Source organism: Zootermopsis nevadensis, unplaced genomic scaffold, assembly GCF_977971745.1.
Source record: "Zootermopsis nevadensis isolate Lab colony 2312 unplaced genomic scaffold, Znev_1.0 Znev_ptg000016l, whole genome shotgun sequence".
Classification (NCBI taxonomy): domain Eukaryota; kingdom Metazoa; phylum Arthropoda; class Insecta; order Blattodea; family Termopsidae; genus Zootermopsis; species Zootermopsis nevadensis.
In genome coordinates this window covers 12,572,023-12,588,998 of record NW_028259148.1, presented here as the reverse complement: position 1 = coordinate 12,588,998, position 16,976 = coordinate 12,572,023, and the positions used below count along the sequence as shown (strand labels likewise).

Genomic DNA, 16,976 nt, shown 5'->3' with positions numbered 1-16,976 from the left:
AGTTCATTATGAAATAAATTATTTTAACTGAAATTTCATTTAACATAATTGTGAATATTTGTGTGTGATATGTCAGGAGTGATAGAATGCATTCTGACAGCAAAATAAGTGGAAGAGTTCAAAGCTATTTTTACAGGTTGGGTTTTGACTTTGTTCATAGGTTATTTAAAATGGACAAATTAAGGTGGATTCTGATCTGGCAACTTTCTGGAAGAAATGTGGTTTAGAATACATATTCTGAAAGTTGTTGAATTTCTAATCCCAGTTGCTACTACAAATTATGAGACCAGATCAGATACAATAGTCATAATTAAACTTGTGGCAAGCAATAGACTGGATCATTGTCATGACAATAGATGTACATTATCTGATAGTTTTCTGAATATTGAACATAATATTTGGTGTAAAATACTGTAGGTGTTCACTTTTGTTCAATATAATGTACAAGAAAACAAAAGTAAAGTAATCACAATTCTTTCGTCTGTTGCAGCAGTTCTGAGCCATGTGGGCTATTACTGTTTACAAAAGGAGGGGGCAATAAGTTTTTTTATTTTTTATTTTGATTAAGGGTAGCAGTGCCAAAAAGGTTAAGAACCACTGCATTATATGAACTGGATGCGCGTGCTTGTTGTCTGGAAGTACCCAAGAGAGAAAACTATTTTAAAACAATGTAAGACTTACGGCTTTTGCAGCGACTAAATGCAATAAAATCTTCCACTCTGACACAGCTCATCACCCAAGCTTCTATTGCATTTAAAAACTCTTTGATTCATCATGTCACTTTGACTCCCTTTTTAAAATTCATATGCATCATTCTGTACTTAATGATTTGTAGGTTACTGCTTTTTACCAAATGCCAAAATGCCAGATCTTGCAATTCTCTTATCTTTTGGCCCCATCACCATGTCATCAGCATAAATGCATGTGAATCAAAAGGGCACGAGTCAGCATTTTCCAGAAGTAGCATTTTTTATGGAATATCATACCAGAGTTTTGCTTATTGTTATAAAGACAGTGATATCGAAGGAAATTGTTCCAACACTGTAACATCACTATGATGTAGGATATTCTTTATGTAAAAGGTAACTAACATACTATACAATCATTGATTGACTGTAGTGAAGACGGTCAACCGGCAGCCATCGACGTCCATGTGCTTTCCATTTACAGTTTTAGAATCTGTGATTCGTCCGTAGGTTGACGATGTCAGTGAAGATGGACTGCAGGAAGAGTGGTGTGTTTTTGCCAATAATGCTTATTTACTAATTAAATAGGGAAAATTGTGTTGAATTCCAGCTGAAATTATTGCGAGGTATCAGTCTAATGTTTAGCTGTAGTTTTAGTTCGCAGAGGTATATGTTTAATATAGAAAGAATGTATTTACGTAACAGAAACTTGTAATTGACAACTTATATGGAGAATAGGGCATGTTCATGAAATGTTCTGTGATGCATAATTATAGTTGTATATTTATATAGTTAATGTGAGTCGATAATGTGTAATATTGTTTATATTTTATCCTGAAATTTTACCAATGTAAATTGCGATCATGTATGTGTACAAACAAATTCTCCTTGCAACTGATGACAGTGCTGCTGTTTCTGATGGGGTTGTTGCCAGATACGGTAGGTAGGAAAACAAAAATTCGTACACCTTTGTGATAAATTTATTTCTACCAAATTATTACTACCAGTAACAACAATAATAATAACATAAACCACGGTATTTTCATGCTGTCATGTGAGTAGCGATGAGTCTAGCGTGTGGAGACAAAATTAGAGCACAACCCTTATGTTCCATCTTGCCATGCTTCACTGATTAGTACAAAACTTGTTCAGAGAATAATTTATTAAAATTACTTGGGTGCTGTATATGTACTCTGTTCATTGCACCTTAAAATAGTTGTTCATAAATTAGTTAAAAAACGTGACACTTCAGTGGCCTTTATTAATAATATTTTTTATTTAATTCTTTGCCAACTTGCAACAATATTGTTAGAGTTCATGATAGCGGGTGAGGTTCAGTTCTGGCAGGGACATGATTTGTTTCTCTTCACTCACCTATCTGGTGAAGTGTGAGGTTAAAACAGAAGATTTATTAAGTTTTGTCATAACATCACCTGTAGCCTACACAAGTGTAACTTTCAGTGGCCTTGATATTCCTATTCAGTATTTCTTACAACAACAGCATGTGTAAAGTAGTTAAGTGGGCTGCTTGTATATGTAATGCAATGTTATGTTGTGTTCTATTTTTATATAATAAGGTATATGGTGGTGGTGGTAGAATTGAATGTTGTGAGTGGGGTTATCTGACCTTCAGAAATATAGACCATGGTGGTAAATTTGCAATATAATGAAAAGTTGCATACAAATATTTTATCATATTTTTGGATGTATGTTTATATTTCGGTAATAGATCTTAATTTGGTGATGGATTAAGTTAGTTTTAATTAAATCTTTAATTTATTGTCACTATATACAGTCTCTCACATTAATGCAATGTAACCATCTTATACAACATACATAATATATAATTACAATTAATATTAACATGTTTCTGCAGAAATTGTGCCATCATCAGGGGTACATAGAATAAACATATTAAAGGTTTACAAGATTGTATTTTTTCCAGTTAATTATGGACGTTTTATCCTAATTGCTACATTGCAACATAAAATATCTGATCTTGATGTTTCATGTATGGGTTGTACTGATAATGATTTCAGTTGCTGGGAATGTAATACAGTCAATATTATAATTTAGAACTCATGTAATTACTATATAATTTATACTTTTATATATCTGTTAACAAATGATATGTTTCCTTGCTGTGCTTATGTTCATTGGATTTTATGTGTGCCTTCCAGGTGACTAACATAACCTAATATCCTTGCTGTTTTGTCTTATTCAGATGCATTATGTCTTTGTAGTATCATTATTGTTATGTCTCCTCGATTTTCACTGCTGTTTACAGTAGACTGTTACAGTTATTTTTCTGTTTGTTTTGTTGCTTATAGTTACATAAGTAATAACTTTGTTCTGTATTGGTGATCTGCTCCGTTACCGCATGATTTGTTTTATCCATAACTGAGCTTTGTAATTACTGTATATGATATATGTTGTATAAGACTGTTGTGATACATTAATGCAATATTTTTAAGATATTGTAGATGCGTCATATTGTGATTTATTAAGTATTAAAAATATATTAAAATTGGCCGTCAATCACAATATAAGATAATTAAAAGATTAAAATATCATTTTACGTTCCTTATCGAGTACTCGATTTACATGTGGAACATTTACGACATGTTTCGGCTATATATAGCCGTCATCAGGTGTTGTATTATAAACTTTTTAACTGAATTACTGATTTTTACTGATATTTAATGATCCGATACAGTATAACTCCAATCTCTCCTAATACTGCTACGATATTACTTCTTGGTCTAATAAACACAACATTGACATCACTACGAAATACAATCATATTAGTGACATGTGACACAACAACCGATGAAGATACAATATGAAGGACGAGAACATGATAAGAAAAATGAAAACTAAAAATCATTAAATATCAGTAAAAATCAGTAATTCAGTTAAAAAGTTTATAATATAACACCTGATGACGGCTATATATAGCCGAAACATGTCGTAAATGTTCCACATGTAAATCGAGTACTCGATAAGGAACGTAAAATGATATTTTAATCTTTTAATTATCTTATATTGTGATTGACGGCCAATTTTAATATATTTTTAATATGCAATATTTTTAATTATTTTATGTCATGTTTTGTTTGTGTAGTAAGCATAAATAAGACATTAATTTTGATAGAAGTGTGACAGTAGATGATGTGAGTGTGTATTTGATTCTTGACTTGGTACTGATACATTTAATTTTATACCTGTGTATACTAGTCTGTAACTGTCCAGTATCAAGAACCACATCTTCAGTAACACACAAATGTGTGCTGGGAATTGTGATGTCATTGTCAACTCTTCTTCTTTTATAAGTCAATAACCAACCTCGCTCCGATACAGCCTACTTCTGATCTCTCCGCTTACAACTTCAATATTACTTCTCTGACCAATATACGCAACATTAACATCACTCTGACAATACGATTGGATCAACGATATATAACACAACAACAAATGTTGATACTACGTGAAAAACGAAGAAATGAAAGAAAATTATAAATTAAAAATTAGTAATTGAGTCAAGAGTTTATAACATACACCTGATGACGGCTCTATGAAAGCCGAAACATGTCGAGAATGTTCCATATGTAAATCGAGTACTCGATACGGAACAAAGGATAATATTTTGACCATTTAATTATCTTATAATACTTTATTGTGATTGACGGACAATTTTAATATATTTTAATCTATCTTCTTCTTTTATATAGTATGAGTGAAATATGAATCTTGTTTGGGAGATTGTCCTGAGGTTGCTTTGTTGTTTTTTTTAATTTCCTCCATAAATTTGAATTGCTGATAAATTCAATATTGTGTTTCTCTTACCTACCTTATTTACTATCCAGATGAGTGTAATTGAGGCATTTTCCTTGTGGGCTTCACAGACAAATTACAAAACTGGTCATTCATCTTCGTCTAGCACTGAGGTTAACATTCTGTGGAACTTTACTTCTGCTGTACCTGCATGGCGTTTGGAGTTGTACTTAGATGCAGGGACAACTTTAACTTTTTATTTTAATTGTTATTTTTAAATTTGTTTGCATACAAAGTAGGATATTTTACATCTTGTGCTCTCATAACGTTCTTTACAGGTGTTGTATAAGTCAGAACTACAGGATCATGGCTTCTGTTGGAGAAATTAAAGCGCAGTGTCCCGCAGAGAGCATTGAGGCTCTTTCGAAGGAAGCTGAAACTTTGAAGGCAAAACTTGAAGAGGAGAGACAGAAATTAAATGATGTTGCATGTAAGAAAGATAATGACTCTTAAAACTTAGGTTTGCGTGATTTTCATCAGTCTTTCCAGGAAAACTCTGGAAAATTTCACTATTATGGACTATTTATTACCGCCTGAGTCCAAATTCTGAAAAGAATTAATATTTCTCAGCCGTCTCTTATTTCATGTCGTATGACATATGCAGTTTAGAAATTGTCATTAAGTAAACCTGATAGCGAGGGGGAAGAAATTATTTAGGAAATCAGTTACGTGCACAGTAAATTTAAAGTGATTTTATAGTTGTGGCCATGTGCCAAATAAGATATAGCAGAATTTTGATATGTTGTCATTCAGATGTCCATTGGATTTATGCCGTCTGTAGGCAAGCAGTGTTACTCTCGGTGTAGCGTCTGAAATCATAAAGGTAGATGAGAAGTCATTCAAAAATGTGGAAGAGTTAAAATATCTAGGAACATTAGTAACATTTCAAAATTGCAGTTACAAAGAAATAGAAGATATTTTTAATTCAGGAAGATCTCCAGAATCTTTCGTCTTCCCATCTTCTCTTAAAAATGTTGAGATTAAAATGTACAGAACTATAATTATATCTGTTATTTTGTATGGGTGTTAAAGCTGATCTCTGATCATAAGGGAAAATCATAGATTGTGGTTATTTGAAAACTTGATGCTGAGGAGAAAATTTGGACACCTGAAGATTAAATAACAGGATGCTGAGAAAAATTGTTTAATGAAGAGCTTCAAACTCTGTACCCTTCGCTAAATTTTTTTGGATAATGAGATGTGCAAGATATATAGCATACATAGTAGAGATTGGGAATGCATACAGAATTTTAGTCAGGAAGCTTGGAGGTTAGACCTGGTTGGTGAATTATGTTAAAATTGAGGTTAAAGAAATAGTGTGTGGGTAATTTAACTTATTATGCTATGTGTTGGGTCCAGTGGTGTGCTCTTGTGAACATGGTCATGAACAGTGTGGTTCCATGAAAGGCAGATAATTTCTTAACCGGTTTAGTTCATTAGTTACAACCATCAGAAATTCTCTGTCTTTGCTGTATGGAATTTATGCAGTCATTTACAGAATGAAAAATGAAATTGTGTCTCACTGCAGTGTCTACAGTAGCTGAACGGCTCGAGGTGATTAATTACCTTAATATCAAGCCTCGTCGTGTTCTGAAAGGTCACCAGGCTAAAGTGCTTTGCTCTGATTGGTCACCTGATAAGCGTCACATTGTATCGTCATCTCAGGTAATTTACCTTCTTATTTTGTTGTACCCGTATCCTTGTGTAGGATTGTGAACGCACTAGTCATTAGTAACAGGTCTGGCAACTTACATGTTTTAAAGCTGAGAAACTGAGTGGATGTACTGTGAAAAAATGGAACTCCAAGCTGCAGTTGTGGCAGGATTGGATTACCATATTGTAAGTTGGGGAGGTCATGGCCCGAAGCACCATAGATGATGATGATGATATTGTACAGAATTGCTGTAAATGTCTGCCCTCATTTCTCGGATAAGTTTATTATGAAGGCTGTCGCCAAACGTCACCGAGTGGTCAACACTCCTGCTTCATAGGAATTCAGTGTGCTGGATATGTTTGATGTGGAAGATTATTCTAATCAATGGTGGAACTTTGCGCAGTCTTTGAGCCTCAGTCTGATCAGTTTTAACATTGTGGGAATTGGAATATCAGTTTCCTTCTAGTGGCCAGTTGTAATAATAATGGGGTTTAATGTTTCAGGATGGCAAGATGATAATATGGGATGCATTTACGACGAATAAAGAACATGCTGTCACTATGCCTACAACATGGGTGATGGCGTGTGCGTACGCACCATCAGGAAATTTGGTTGCTTGTGGGTCAGTTCATTTCATATTAGAATTTTGAACTTTGAGATGTGCAATGAATGGAACAGTACAAAGTATATAATGGCATTTTATTTGAGAAATTGTTTAGCTGTGAGTAACTTTGGCTTTTGGGGGTGAACCATGTAAAATGTTGAGTTGTATCCAACATTTCTGCAAACATTGCATTTTCCATATTCAGGGTTAATGTGTAGTGGTCGGGTGATCTTGGAAGCCGTATATAGAGCAGGAAATAACTAGTGAATTGGATTTGATGATACTGATTGGTGGAGCAGAAGAGTGGTTTGCTGTCCAGTGGGAAAAGAACACGTGCTCCGCTAATCAGCACCATAAAATCAACCAAAATCATCCACTCCTTACACATAACACAGTGTTGCCGAAACACTGGATAATTCTCAATGCAGCTCACCCCCAAAAAGTCAAAGTTGCAGAGCTAGATTTAACTCCATCTGTGAGAATATAAGAATAAGAATCAGTTAGCTAGTTGGTAGTAGTGTGTTAACATAAAACAGACTTTGCTGCAAGATTTTGACTGTGTTAAGAAGTGTCCAGTTTGTTACCATGAACTACTAAATACTTACCTTGTGACCAACCAGGAGTACGCAGTGGCCACGCGGTCTGAGGCGTGGGCCTTGTGCTGCTTGGTCACTGGGACCGTGAGTTCGAATCCCACTGAAGTCATCGATGTTTGTCTTGCGTTTTTCTGTGTTGTGCTGTCCTGTGTACAGGTAGAGGCCTTCTTGGACGGGCCGATCCCTCGTCCAAGGAGTCCTACCGAATGTATATAGATCAAGCCAACGAAAAGTTGGGACCCGCAGTACTCAGACACTTGAAGAACGGGTCGTTCCCAGTATCCCAGTGACCAACCAACCAAAAAGCTAACTAAGGGCAGAGTCCTGCACAAGTGCAAGACATCATCTCTTGCTAGGTAACACCATTCCTGCATATGAAATACATTGCTGGAAATGGTAAAAAAGAGCCTTACAATTAAAACGGTGGTGTGTCTACGCTAATGGGGGGTTATTTTGCGGCAGTAGCCTTGACTATTCAAAGTAGGGTGTGTTACTGCTGATGAGAGATTATCCTGTCATGAAAAGGATTTTGTTTGGATGGTTCCCTGGGATTTGAACCCAGGAGGGACGGGATTGCTTTGGTTGAAGGCCTCTGCTACGTGGGTGGGAATCTCTTCAGCTGAGGGCCTCCATGGTTGGGGAGGGCGAACCTTGGTCCTTTTGAAGTATACCCTGGCCACCTGTAAGCAGCCTTTTTATTTGTGTCATGATGTACTGAACAGCACGTGTTCCTCGTTGATTATTAGTGTAGAGATGTTGCACCACGTAGTCTGGTAGAAGTTTACTGACATTTTATAAGTACTTGCTGCCACCATTATCATCTCACTCTGATGATGAAGGCAGTAAGCAGTTTCTTTTATGTGTGTATGGTGGATATGTTCAACCACTGTGCTTTGTTCTTGTCAGGGGACTGGACAACAAGGTGACTGTTTATACTTTAAGTCTCGAAGAAGATGTGTCAACAAAGAAGAAGACTGTAGGAACTCATACCAGTTACATGTCATGCTGCATTTTTCCCAACTCTGATCAGCAGGTTTGTTATTTAGAAACATGAGAAGTGTGGTTTGAATTTACCTACACCTTATAAGGACCTGTGGTGAGATCTTGTCAATGTGGTTATGAACATATGATTTCCATAAAAGGTAGTGAATTTTTAAACTAGTTGAGTGACTCAGTTTTTCTACAAGGACTCAGTCCCACGGAGTAATTTATTTAAGTCGTATGTTAACGATTGGTAATGCTTTGACTGAGCCAGTACGTCTCTATGAAAGCCAGGACAATTTATGTGGGATTTATGTAGCACTGGGTTACATTATCCTCCAAGTGCTTTGGTTGTTCCGTCAGTTGTGATTCCACTATTGGTCAACGTATAGTTGGGATATTTCGTAGGCTAAGGAACCATCTTATCATGGTACCCTTGGTCTGCAGTTGGGACTTCATCTGTATACCAGTTCTTTGTTGGACTTGGAATAAAGAAGTTAAGTTTTAACCTAAAAAGCAAATTCATATAGAATGATAGCAAAGGGGTCTGCAGTGGCCGCGCGGTCTGAGGCGTGGGCCTTCTGCCGCTTGGTCGAATCCCACTCAAGCCATGGATGTCTCTCCGCGTTTTTCTGTGTTGTGCTGTCCTGTATACAGGTACAGGCCTTGCGACTGGCCGATCCTTCGTCTATAGATCAAGCCAACGAAAAGTTGGGACCCGCAGTGCTCAGGCACTTGAAGAACGGGTCGTTCCCAGTATCCAGTATGATAGCAAAACTAATTATAAAAATAAAAGTGTGAATTAGATGTTACTCTTTGTCAACACTGCCATTCCAGATTGCTAAAATTCATCATGATTTGTTGTGTTGACTATTACACTTTACATAATTTGTTCTCCTCTCTCTTGAAGACTTCTTAATCATATTTCTTCTTCTTTGTCTTCTGGGTTATAGCACTGTGTAGTCTGGTAGACGTGTACCAACATTTCAGAGATCCTTGCTGCCTCAATCATCAGGGTGGACTACATGGTGCTATAAACCAGCAGACAGCCACTGAGAGTGTAAAATCCTAATTATTCTTGTTCCCATTGGGATTTTGATTGTGGACAGTCATGTATCTTGTTATGGTACGTGCTTTGGATTCAGTTCTCAAGTGCAATGGATCATGGCAAGGTAATTTATTGCGTTGTCATCCATACAGATTCTGACTGGCAGCGGAGATTCTACTTGTGCATTGTGGGATGTGGAGTCGGGTCAGTTGCTTCAGAACTTTCATGGGCACACAGGGGATGTTATGGCCTTAGATTTAGCGCCGTCAGAGACCGGAAACACATTCGTGTCAGGGGTAAGAACCCTATTGCATTTTAAAATTCTTTATTGCTACAGCTGACTTCTGATAAATTGGTTTTAATGATTTTAATATTCTTTCAGAGTTGTGATCGAATGGTTCTAATTTGGGACATGAGAACTGGCCAGTGTGTTCAGTCATTTGAAGGGCATCAGTCTGACATTAATAGTGTCAAGTTTCACCCAAGTGGTGATGCAGTGGCCACGGGATCAGATGATTCAACGGTTGGTCTTTGATTTGAATTCCGAAAGACTTTTTTATGCATCATGTTGTGCATGCAAACAGGGCAGTGTCTTCGTTTTGTTATAAAATGTGGAAATTTACAGTTCTGCCTATTCAGTAGGCTAACAAAATGTAATTTTTTATGGGTTAGATACTGATAAATATTTGGAATAGTTTATTGGACATTGCAGTGTACTAATAAGACTATATCGTTTCATAATGAGAGTGGTGAAAGACTCATGGTAAAGTTATCTATGTCACACCATGAACAGCATTAGTAGAGTTGCCATCTCCCCCATACAGATAAAGCCACCACTACCCGCTGGATAGGAAGCTGAATGGACCTCAAAGCTGGTTTGGATGTGGCAAAGATAAAACTCGAACCCCTGCCGGCATTCAAACCACAGTAAACAAGTCCATAGCAGTGAGACTGTAGCCTCAGTAGGGATGTCGAAGTCTCTTGGAAGTGGTCATTTTTACCGTTATATTAGATTGTATATTAAACTTAATTATGATATATGAGTCTTGTCCATTTTCTTTAATCTGTATTGCTTAAAATATCTTTTGTACCTAAACATTTACATTAAGTCACATTTGTTTTTACATTTGACTTCTTAATGTTTATTATGTGGGAGTACGAGATATAAAGCCTTGTTCTACAGGACTGTCAGACAAACTTAACTCCTGGTTTAGCAGTTTATTTAAAACTATGCTGATATATCACATGTAAAATGCAACTCTCGGCCAGCTAAGGTTTGTAGTTCCTGCAAAATAGCGTGCTAGTCCTACCATGATAAATTGGGAAAAGAAATGTAATATTAAAAACAGGAATTTGCCTCCAATAATTTTTGTTCTTGGTCACTTACTTTGGCTTTTGTTGAAATAGGTGTGAACATAAGCCTGTTTGGTCTTTAGTCATAATATAGTACACCTTGTAGGATTTGGGGTTTTCACGGCAGTAAGTCTGAAGAGGTCCTTGCTGCCTGCATCATCGGTGCCTGATGATGGAGGCAGCAAGGACCTGTGAAACATTGGTAAACTTATACCAGACTACAGGGCACTATAACCCAGGAGACAGCCGTCTATAGTACACTTTTCAATTCATAACCTGTGATACAATCTTCAACTACTGCTGCTGCGGTGAGTTTTAAGAATAAATGTTGAGATCATTTTGCACGCATTAAAAATCGTTTCTGTTTGTCTGTTTGTAGTGCCGACTATTTGATCTTCGTGCAGACAAGGAAGTTGCAATTTATAGCAAGGAAAGTATAATATTTGGTGTAAACTCTGTGGACTTTTCAGTGAGTGGTAAGTTGATTTTATAAGGGCACTTGCTGTTGTAGATGACTTCTGCTTTGGTACTACTTTTTATCTGTATACTTCATCTGATTTTTAAAAATGACCGCTGTAAATTTGTTACTTCTCAGGGTCTCAGCATATTTGCTTGAAGAATATGGTACATATAACCTTTTCTACTCTCTTGCAGGACGTCTGTTATTTGCTGGTTATAATGACTATACTGTCAATGTATGGGACTCCCTGAAGTGTGTCCGAGTGACATTGCTTTATGGGCATGATAACAGAGTATCGTGTCTCCAGGTATCACCAGATGGGACGGCACTTTCTACGGGAAGTTGGGATTGCACATTACGGGTAATCACATAATTTTTTTACACAGAAACACATTGTGGGTTCTGGTCGAACGTCAGTATCGGGACTGTGTGAGCACAGTTTCTTGAACAATAATTGTTCGTTAATAATTGTCTCTACACCTCCAACACTTAGGTACACTGTGGATGCAATATCACACACTTCAATTTGTCTGTTATCCAAAATAACCTCCTCAACAGAACAAATGTTCAAATCTGTGACAGATTTTGTGCTGCATGGGACCATGTGGTCAGTTAGCGACCTGTTCGCATCCTTCGGAAAGTTTTTTGCACCAATCACACATACTTGCACATGATAAGGTATCTTTGCTGTACTGTGCACTTCGCCTGTTGAGAATTTGAGCCAATTTCACTTTCTCTTTTACCAGAATATGAAGGTACATTCATTGCTTTTCTACGCATTGAGTGACGGGATCTGACACCATTTTGTGCTGTTTCTAATACAAAGGTGTGGCCATGCGTGTGTTGCCACCAGCTGCCACAGAGGGAATTTTGTCATTTTGGTGCAGACATATCTTATAAAAAAGAAAAATTTGAAGGTCAACCTTGAACCACCCTTGTACACCAACTGTCCAAACAAGCATGCATCAAGTGACTAAAAGCTGATTGGCTGACGAGGGCACATGACAGTAGATGCGCAGAAGTGTCCAAAATTCAGATGCCATTGTTTGTGTCAGTCAATACACTGCTGAAGTTAGGATTTTGCGGCGCTCTGCAGCCATGTGCCCTGTATTTTTTCATGATGTAGCTCTTAATTATAGCATCGACTTTTCCTTTACCATGGTTTGTTTCCTGTACTGTGACGTATGCTGTTTCAGTTTATTAATTTACATGTTTATTTATGTGTCAGGTGTGGGCCTGAGCTGGTGCAGGCATCTTTTGAAGATACCAAAGAGAGTAAGTCATTTTTGTTGGGGGCGTTAAGCACTTCCAGATTAAAAAGAATTGTATTAGAATATATTTGTTAGGAACATGCTCACTATACATTTATATTTAATTCATAGTATTATTGGATATTATCATGGTGAGGCACAAACTGTGATTTTTTATTTTAAGATATTGCTGATGATATTTCATGTTACAATCTTGCGCACATCTGTTCTCGATGCTACCAGTAGTGTGTGTGGAGATGAGATTGTTGTTTAATTTTATGTCATCTACATAGTTTAGACTTTGGTGTTACAGATTATATACTGAATGGAGATGCTGTGATCTTTTGTGCCATATTCATATATGTTGGTCAGTTTTAGAAAGTCTTTTATCATTATCTTAATATGAGTGTTATCTAGTTAACCCATTCAACTCTTTTGACAAAATTCAGGTCACTGTGTGTGTATTTCGTTTAGACATTCATAGATGGCTCCCAGTTAAACATATGTCAAAAGTAGAAACACATGACTTCAGAATCCCCTGATTCTGATGCTGACTTGTGGATGTGACACCATTCTCTCGTGCAGAATGTTTTGGTAGGGCAGTTGACCATATATCTGTGTGTAGAGGGGCATTTAAATGAGAGGTGATTGGGTTAATACAGTTGAAGTTATTATATAGTTAAATGTACTATAAGAACATGACATTGAGTATTATATTTTTAAACATGTCAAGCTGCTGGTGGAAGTTCATCTAACTGGGTAAGTTGGCTGAGCACCATATCCGATTTGTATGTATGAGGTCTGAGTTTGTATCTTGGCCATTATACCAGCGTTTCTAACAGGTTTTCATTGTGTACGTGTTCTTCCAGATGAATAACAGGATAAATCCTTGTAATTTGTCATGACCACTTCATCCTCATCTTTTGTGGTTCATTGTCCCAAGGAACCTCAATACAACCTTCACTCCCTAACTCAATTTTGGAAACTCATTGACTAACAGTTGACTTATATTGGTTTGCTTGCTGTTTGGACGTACGAGACCGAAAAAGTATCGACATTGCACATGCTGACTTTATTTTGTTTTTAGTTTGGTAATGTTTTTCATTTGCATGGTGTCATTGGATGGATGATAATGAATTACATGGTCATTACATGTTTAAAGGTACTATACCAGAATTTTTCATGAAGGTACTGTAGAATGCTGTAGCAGATCTGTCAGGATAACCAGCCTCTAGGCTCAGATTCAAACCCATGATAGCGCACATAAAGTAGGAGTGCTAACAACTCAACTGCAATTTTCAGAGTTTTTCCATGAAATACTGTAATTCCAAATACAGTGACATGTTAATTTCGCATTGTTGTTTGGAACAGGGACCTAATATTATTGTTATTCCAACATTGTTTCCATTTTATATGGGTCAGTGGATGAAAATTCTTCAGTATCTTCCCATTGTGTGCCCTTTTAGTTTCTTGGTAGTGGATAGTAATGATGCTTTCAAATTGACAAAAAGCCACAAACTTGATATTATGATCTGTAAACTTACATTGTTCTCTCTAGTCCAATTCATAGTGTTCTCTTCTTACCACCCCATGGTCACGAAACATTTAGATGTTAGCGTACACTTTAAATTTCATGTTTCCATTCAGGTTTTGAATTCCCCCCCAATTAGCCTTTTGTTACATCCAATGCAGTTCAGCATAAAATCAAATATTCCTTGTTGTGCACATTTAAATTAAACTGGCATGACAAGTGGATCTAATGGCACAGAAATGTTTCTATGTCTGGTAGTGAATGTGGTTTTTTAAACATTCAGTGTCTTAGATCACCCGAAAATAGAATAAAAAATTACCAGTATTCTGTATCAAATCTAAAACTTCTTGACGATGGTGAAGAGTCAATTGAATAAAAATTTACTTGGATATTATCCATCTTCTAGTAATAAAACGTAAAACAACGTTTCAGAGATGAGGCTCTATCTCCGTCTTCAGGTTCCTACTCAGTTGGGCCCACTAGATAGAGCTAATCCCTATCTCCGGACAAATTAAAAAGTGGAAGTCCCGGAATAAAAAGGCATTACCACACCATCCATCCGTGGGACGTAAAAGAATAAATAGTAGAAATAAAATTCGTTAAACACGAATAAAGCCAGAAAACAAAAACTCACAAAAGGTGGGAATAAATACACATGAATATTAATACGAAACTCGATGCCCAACTTGGATTTCTTCGGAGATGACAGGTATCCAAATAGGAGATAAATCCAAACTAGGCTGGCTGATAGGATTGGCGAGTAGTGCCATGTGTGCCGCCTCCTTGTATTTTCTGTAGATGGTATTGGATTCAGTTAATAATACTTTGGCCCCATCCCAACAGACATGATGATCTTCTTCGTACGCATGTTGGGCCAATCTGGATTTCTCCAGCAGGCCCTGTCTGAAATTATATTTGTGTTCTTTTAAGCGTACCTCCAGAGGAGGTACGCTTTTGTGAGTTTTTGTTTTCTGGCTTTATTCGTGTTTATGAATTTTGTTTTCTACTATTTATTCTTTTGCGTCCCACGGATGGATGGTGTGGTAATGCCTTTTTATTCTGGGACTTTCACTTTTTAATTTGTCCGGAGATAGGGATTAGCTCTATCTAGTGGGCCCAACTGAGTAGGAACCTGAAGACGGAGATAGAGCCCCATCTCCGAAACGTCGTTTTACGTTTTATTACTAGACGATGGATAATATCCAAGTAAATTTTTATTCAATTGACCAGTATTCTGGTTTTAATCTTTTTAAATTGTTTAGAAATCTCATTTTATAGTACTGTTTTATTCCAGATATACAAGTGTTTTCTGCAGAATTAGTTAATTACTAATCTCAATTTTTGTTCCTACTCCTACGATTGATATGAGATTAAATATTTAAAATATATAATAAAATTATATATTAGAAATTATGTATATGGTTGGATTTATTCAAGCAATCTAATCAAAGGATGCTTTGTTGAAATCTGCCCAGAGTAATAGGCATTTATATATATAATAGTTGTGTTTAGAAGATAAAATGTGTGTCACCTTTATTAGAAACCTGATCTGCATTCTTCAGGATGCTGATCTGAAAATGTCTTTTGTATAATACACAAGTTCCAGACTCACTGCACATTACATTTAGAGATCTGATAAGAATTTATTTCCAAGTTGTATTATGTTGTTACACTCCAAGTGTTACCAGAAAGAATGTTACAATATAGAAATTAAAATGCTTATGTACAAAGTAAATTTGTATTACAATAAAGATTCTGACAAATCTAATTAAAACTTGTGCTGAATCATTACAGTTCTGAAGGTCTTCTGGGGATGGTACACTATGTAGTCTGGTAGATACTGACTGACAATTCAGAGGGCACTCATCACCCTGGTACTGGCGGCAGCAAGCTTCTCTGAAAAGTCAGTGTCCACCAGATTGCATGATGCAAAATCCCAGAACACAGACATTTCCATACTCACTGCCATGATAACCTGAAGTCTCATACTAGTTTTCTTTATAAACATTAGAGATGTTACTAAGCTACAATTATACCCACTGTTTTGTTTAGCCACTCAAGTAACGTTATCAGTGGGACATTGTGTAAAGCTTTCTATCAGCAGCATGTCTGTAAGATCCTTCACTACAATTGTCAATGAGAGGTCCTTATGTATAATTTTCAGATGCTGTCTCTATGGGCCAAAAGTAATGTTATGAGTGGGTTGCACATAATTACAGCTAACATTTGGAGGGTGTTGCTTTTAATTAGTTACTAGTGGGATGCTGAGTGTATGACTCATGAGTAATGTTATCACTGGAAAACTACCTGTAAGACTCAAGTAATATTGTCAATGGAAAGCTATCTATTTTGACTCATTGAGTAATATTGTCAATGGAAAGCTATCTATTATGACTCATTGAGTAATATTGTCAATGGAAAGCTGTCAATAAAAGCATATGTAATGTTATCAAAAAAATGCTGTCCATAACCAAACAGCAGTGCTGATACAAGTGAAAGCAAATCCAGAGTTAATAAAAATGAAGTGTGAAGCTGAATTTGCTGTAAACTTAAAGAATAACACACAGCAAAAGAGAAAAAGCATTGAGTCCCTGAGCTTGGAAATGTTCAAGTAATAAATTTAAAAGAAACAGAATACATTAGTAAGAGTGGACAAGTTAAAGAACAATATACACAGTTTTTGGAGGTAAGTCACATTATATTATTGTTTTGATACTGTTTCCACAAATTTCTAGTCTCAGGACACATTGCCCTGTGACTATGACTTTGGTATAACTTAAGAACATAAAAGTACATATGCATACCTGATCAATGTATCATTGTGATACAAATGTGAACGAATTGGTTTAAAATTTTGTAACTGTCCCCTTTTGCTTTGTCTTACCTAGTGAGGTGAGGTGGTATATACTTATGGTTTGATCCTTAATAGGGTAAATATATGAATTTCAGTATGAATGTGTATCTCAGGGTATGAATTGT

General features: G+C 36.4%; 1 protein-coding gene across 5 annotated transcripts; it reads left to right on the top strand.

Annotated features, from left to right (window-relative positions):
• Nucleotides 1-1,157: 1,157 nt before the first annotated feature.
• On the top strand, nucleotides 1,158-15,771 carry Gbeta5 (guanine nucleotide-binding protein subunit beta-5). 5 transcript variants are annotated; one of them, XM_022082221.2, is made up of 10 exons: nucleotides 1,158-1,234; nucleotides 4,799-4,950; nucleotides 6,049-6,185; nucleotides 6,678-6,796; nucleotides 8,281-8,407; nucleotides 9,556-9,699; nucleotides 9,786-9,926; nucleotides 11,136-11,232; nucleotides 11,411-11,577; nucleotides 12,445-15,771. In XM_022082221.2, the coding sequence occupies exons 2-10, from the start codon at nucleotides 4,827-4,829 to the stop codon at nucleotides 12,454-12,456; spliced, it is 1,068 nt and encodes a 355-aa protein (XP_021937913.1). In that variant the 5' UTR covers nucleotides 1,158-1,234; nucleotides 4,799-4,826; the 3' UTR covers nucleotides 12,457-15,771. The 5 variants fall into 5 exon arrangements, with proteins under 5 accessions (XP_021937913.1, XP_021937912.1, XP_021937914.1 ...); XM_022082220.2 differs by having other exon boundaries at nucleotides 1,180-1,312; XM_022082222.2 differs by lacking the exon at nucleotides 1,158-1,234 and adding an exon at nucleotides 1,423-1,625.
• Nucleotides 15,772-16,976: the final 1,205 nt, after the last annotated feature.

What these genes read in the sequence shown, in the direction of transcription:
- Gbeta5 (XM_022082221.2), top strand. Translation starts at nt 4,827, where the DNA reads ATGGCTTCTGTTGGAGAAATTAAAGCGCAGTGTCCCGCAGAGAGCATT. An exon ending in ACATTGTATCGTCATCTCAG is followed by an intron (nt 6,186 to 6,677) that starts GTAATTTACCTT and finishes TTAATGTTTCAG; the next exon opens with GATGGCAAGATGATAATATG. An exon ending in CGGGATCAGATGATTCAACG is followed by an intron (nt 9,927 to 11,135) that starts GTTGGTCTTTGA and finishes GTCTGTTTGTAG; the next exon opens with TGCCGACTATTTGATCTTCG.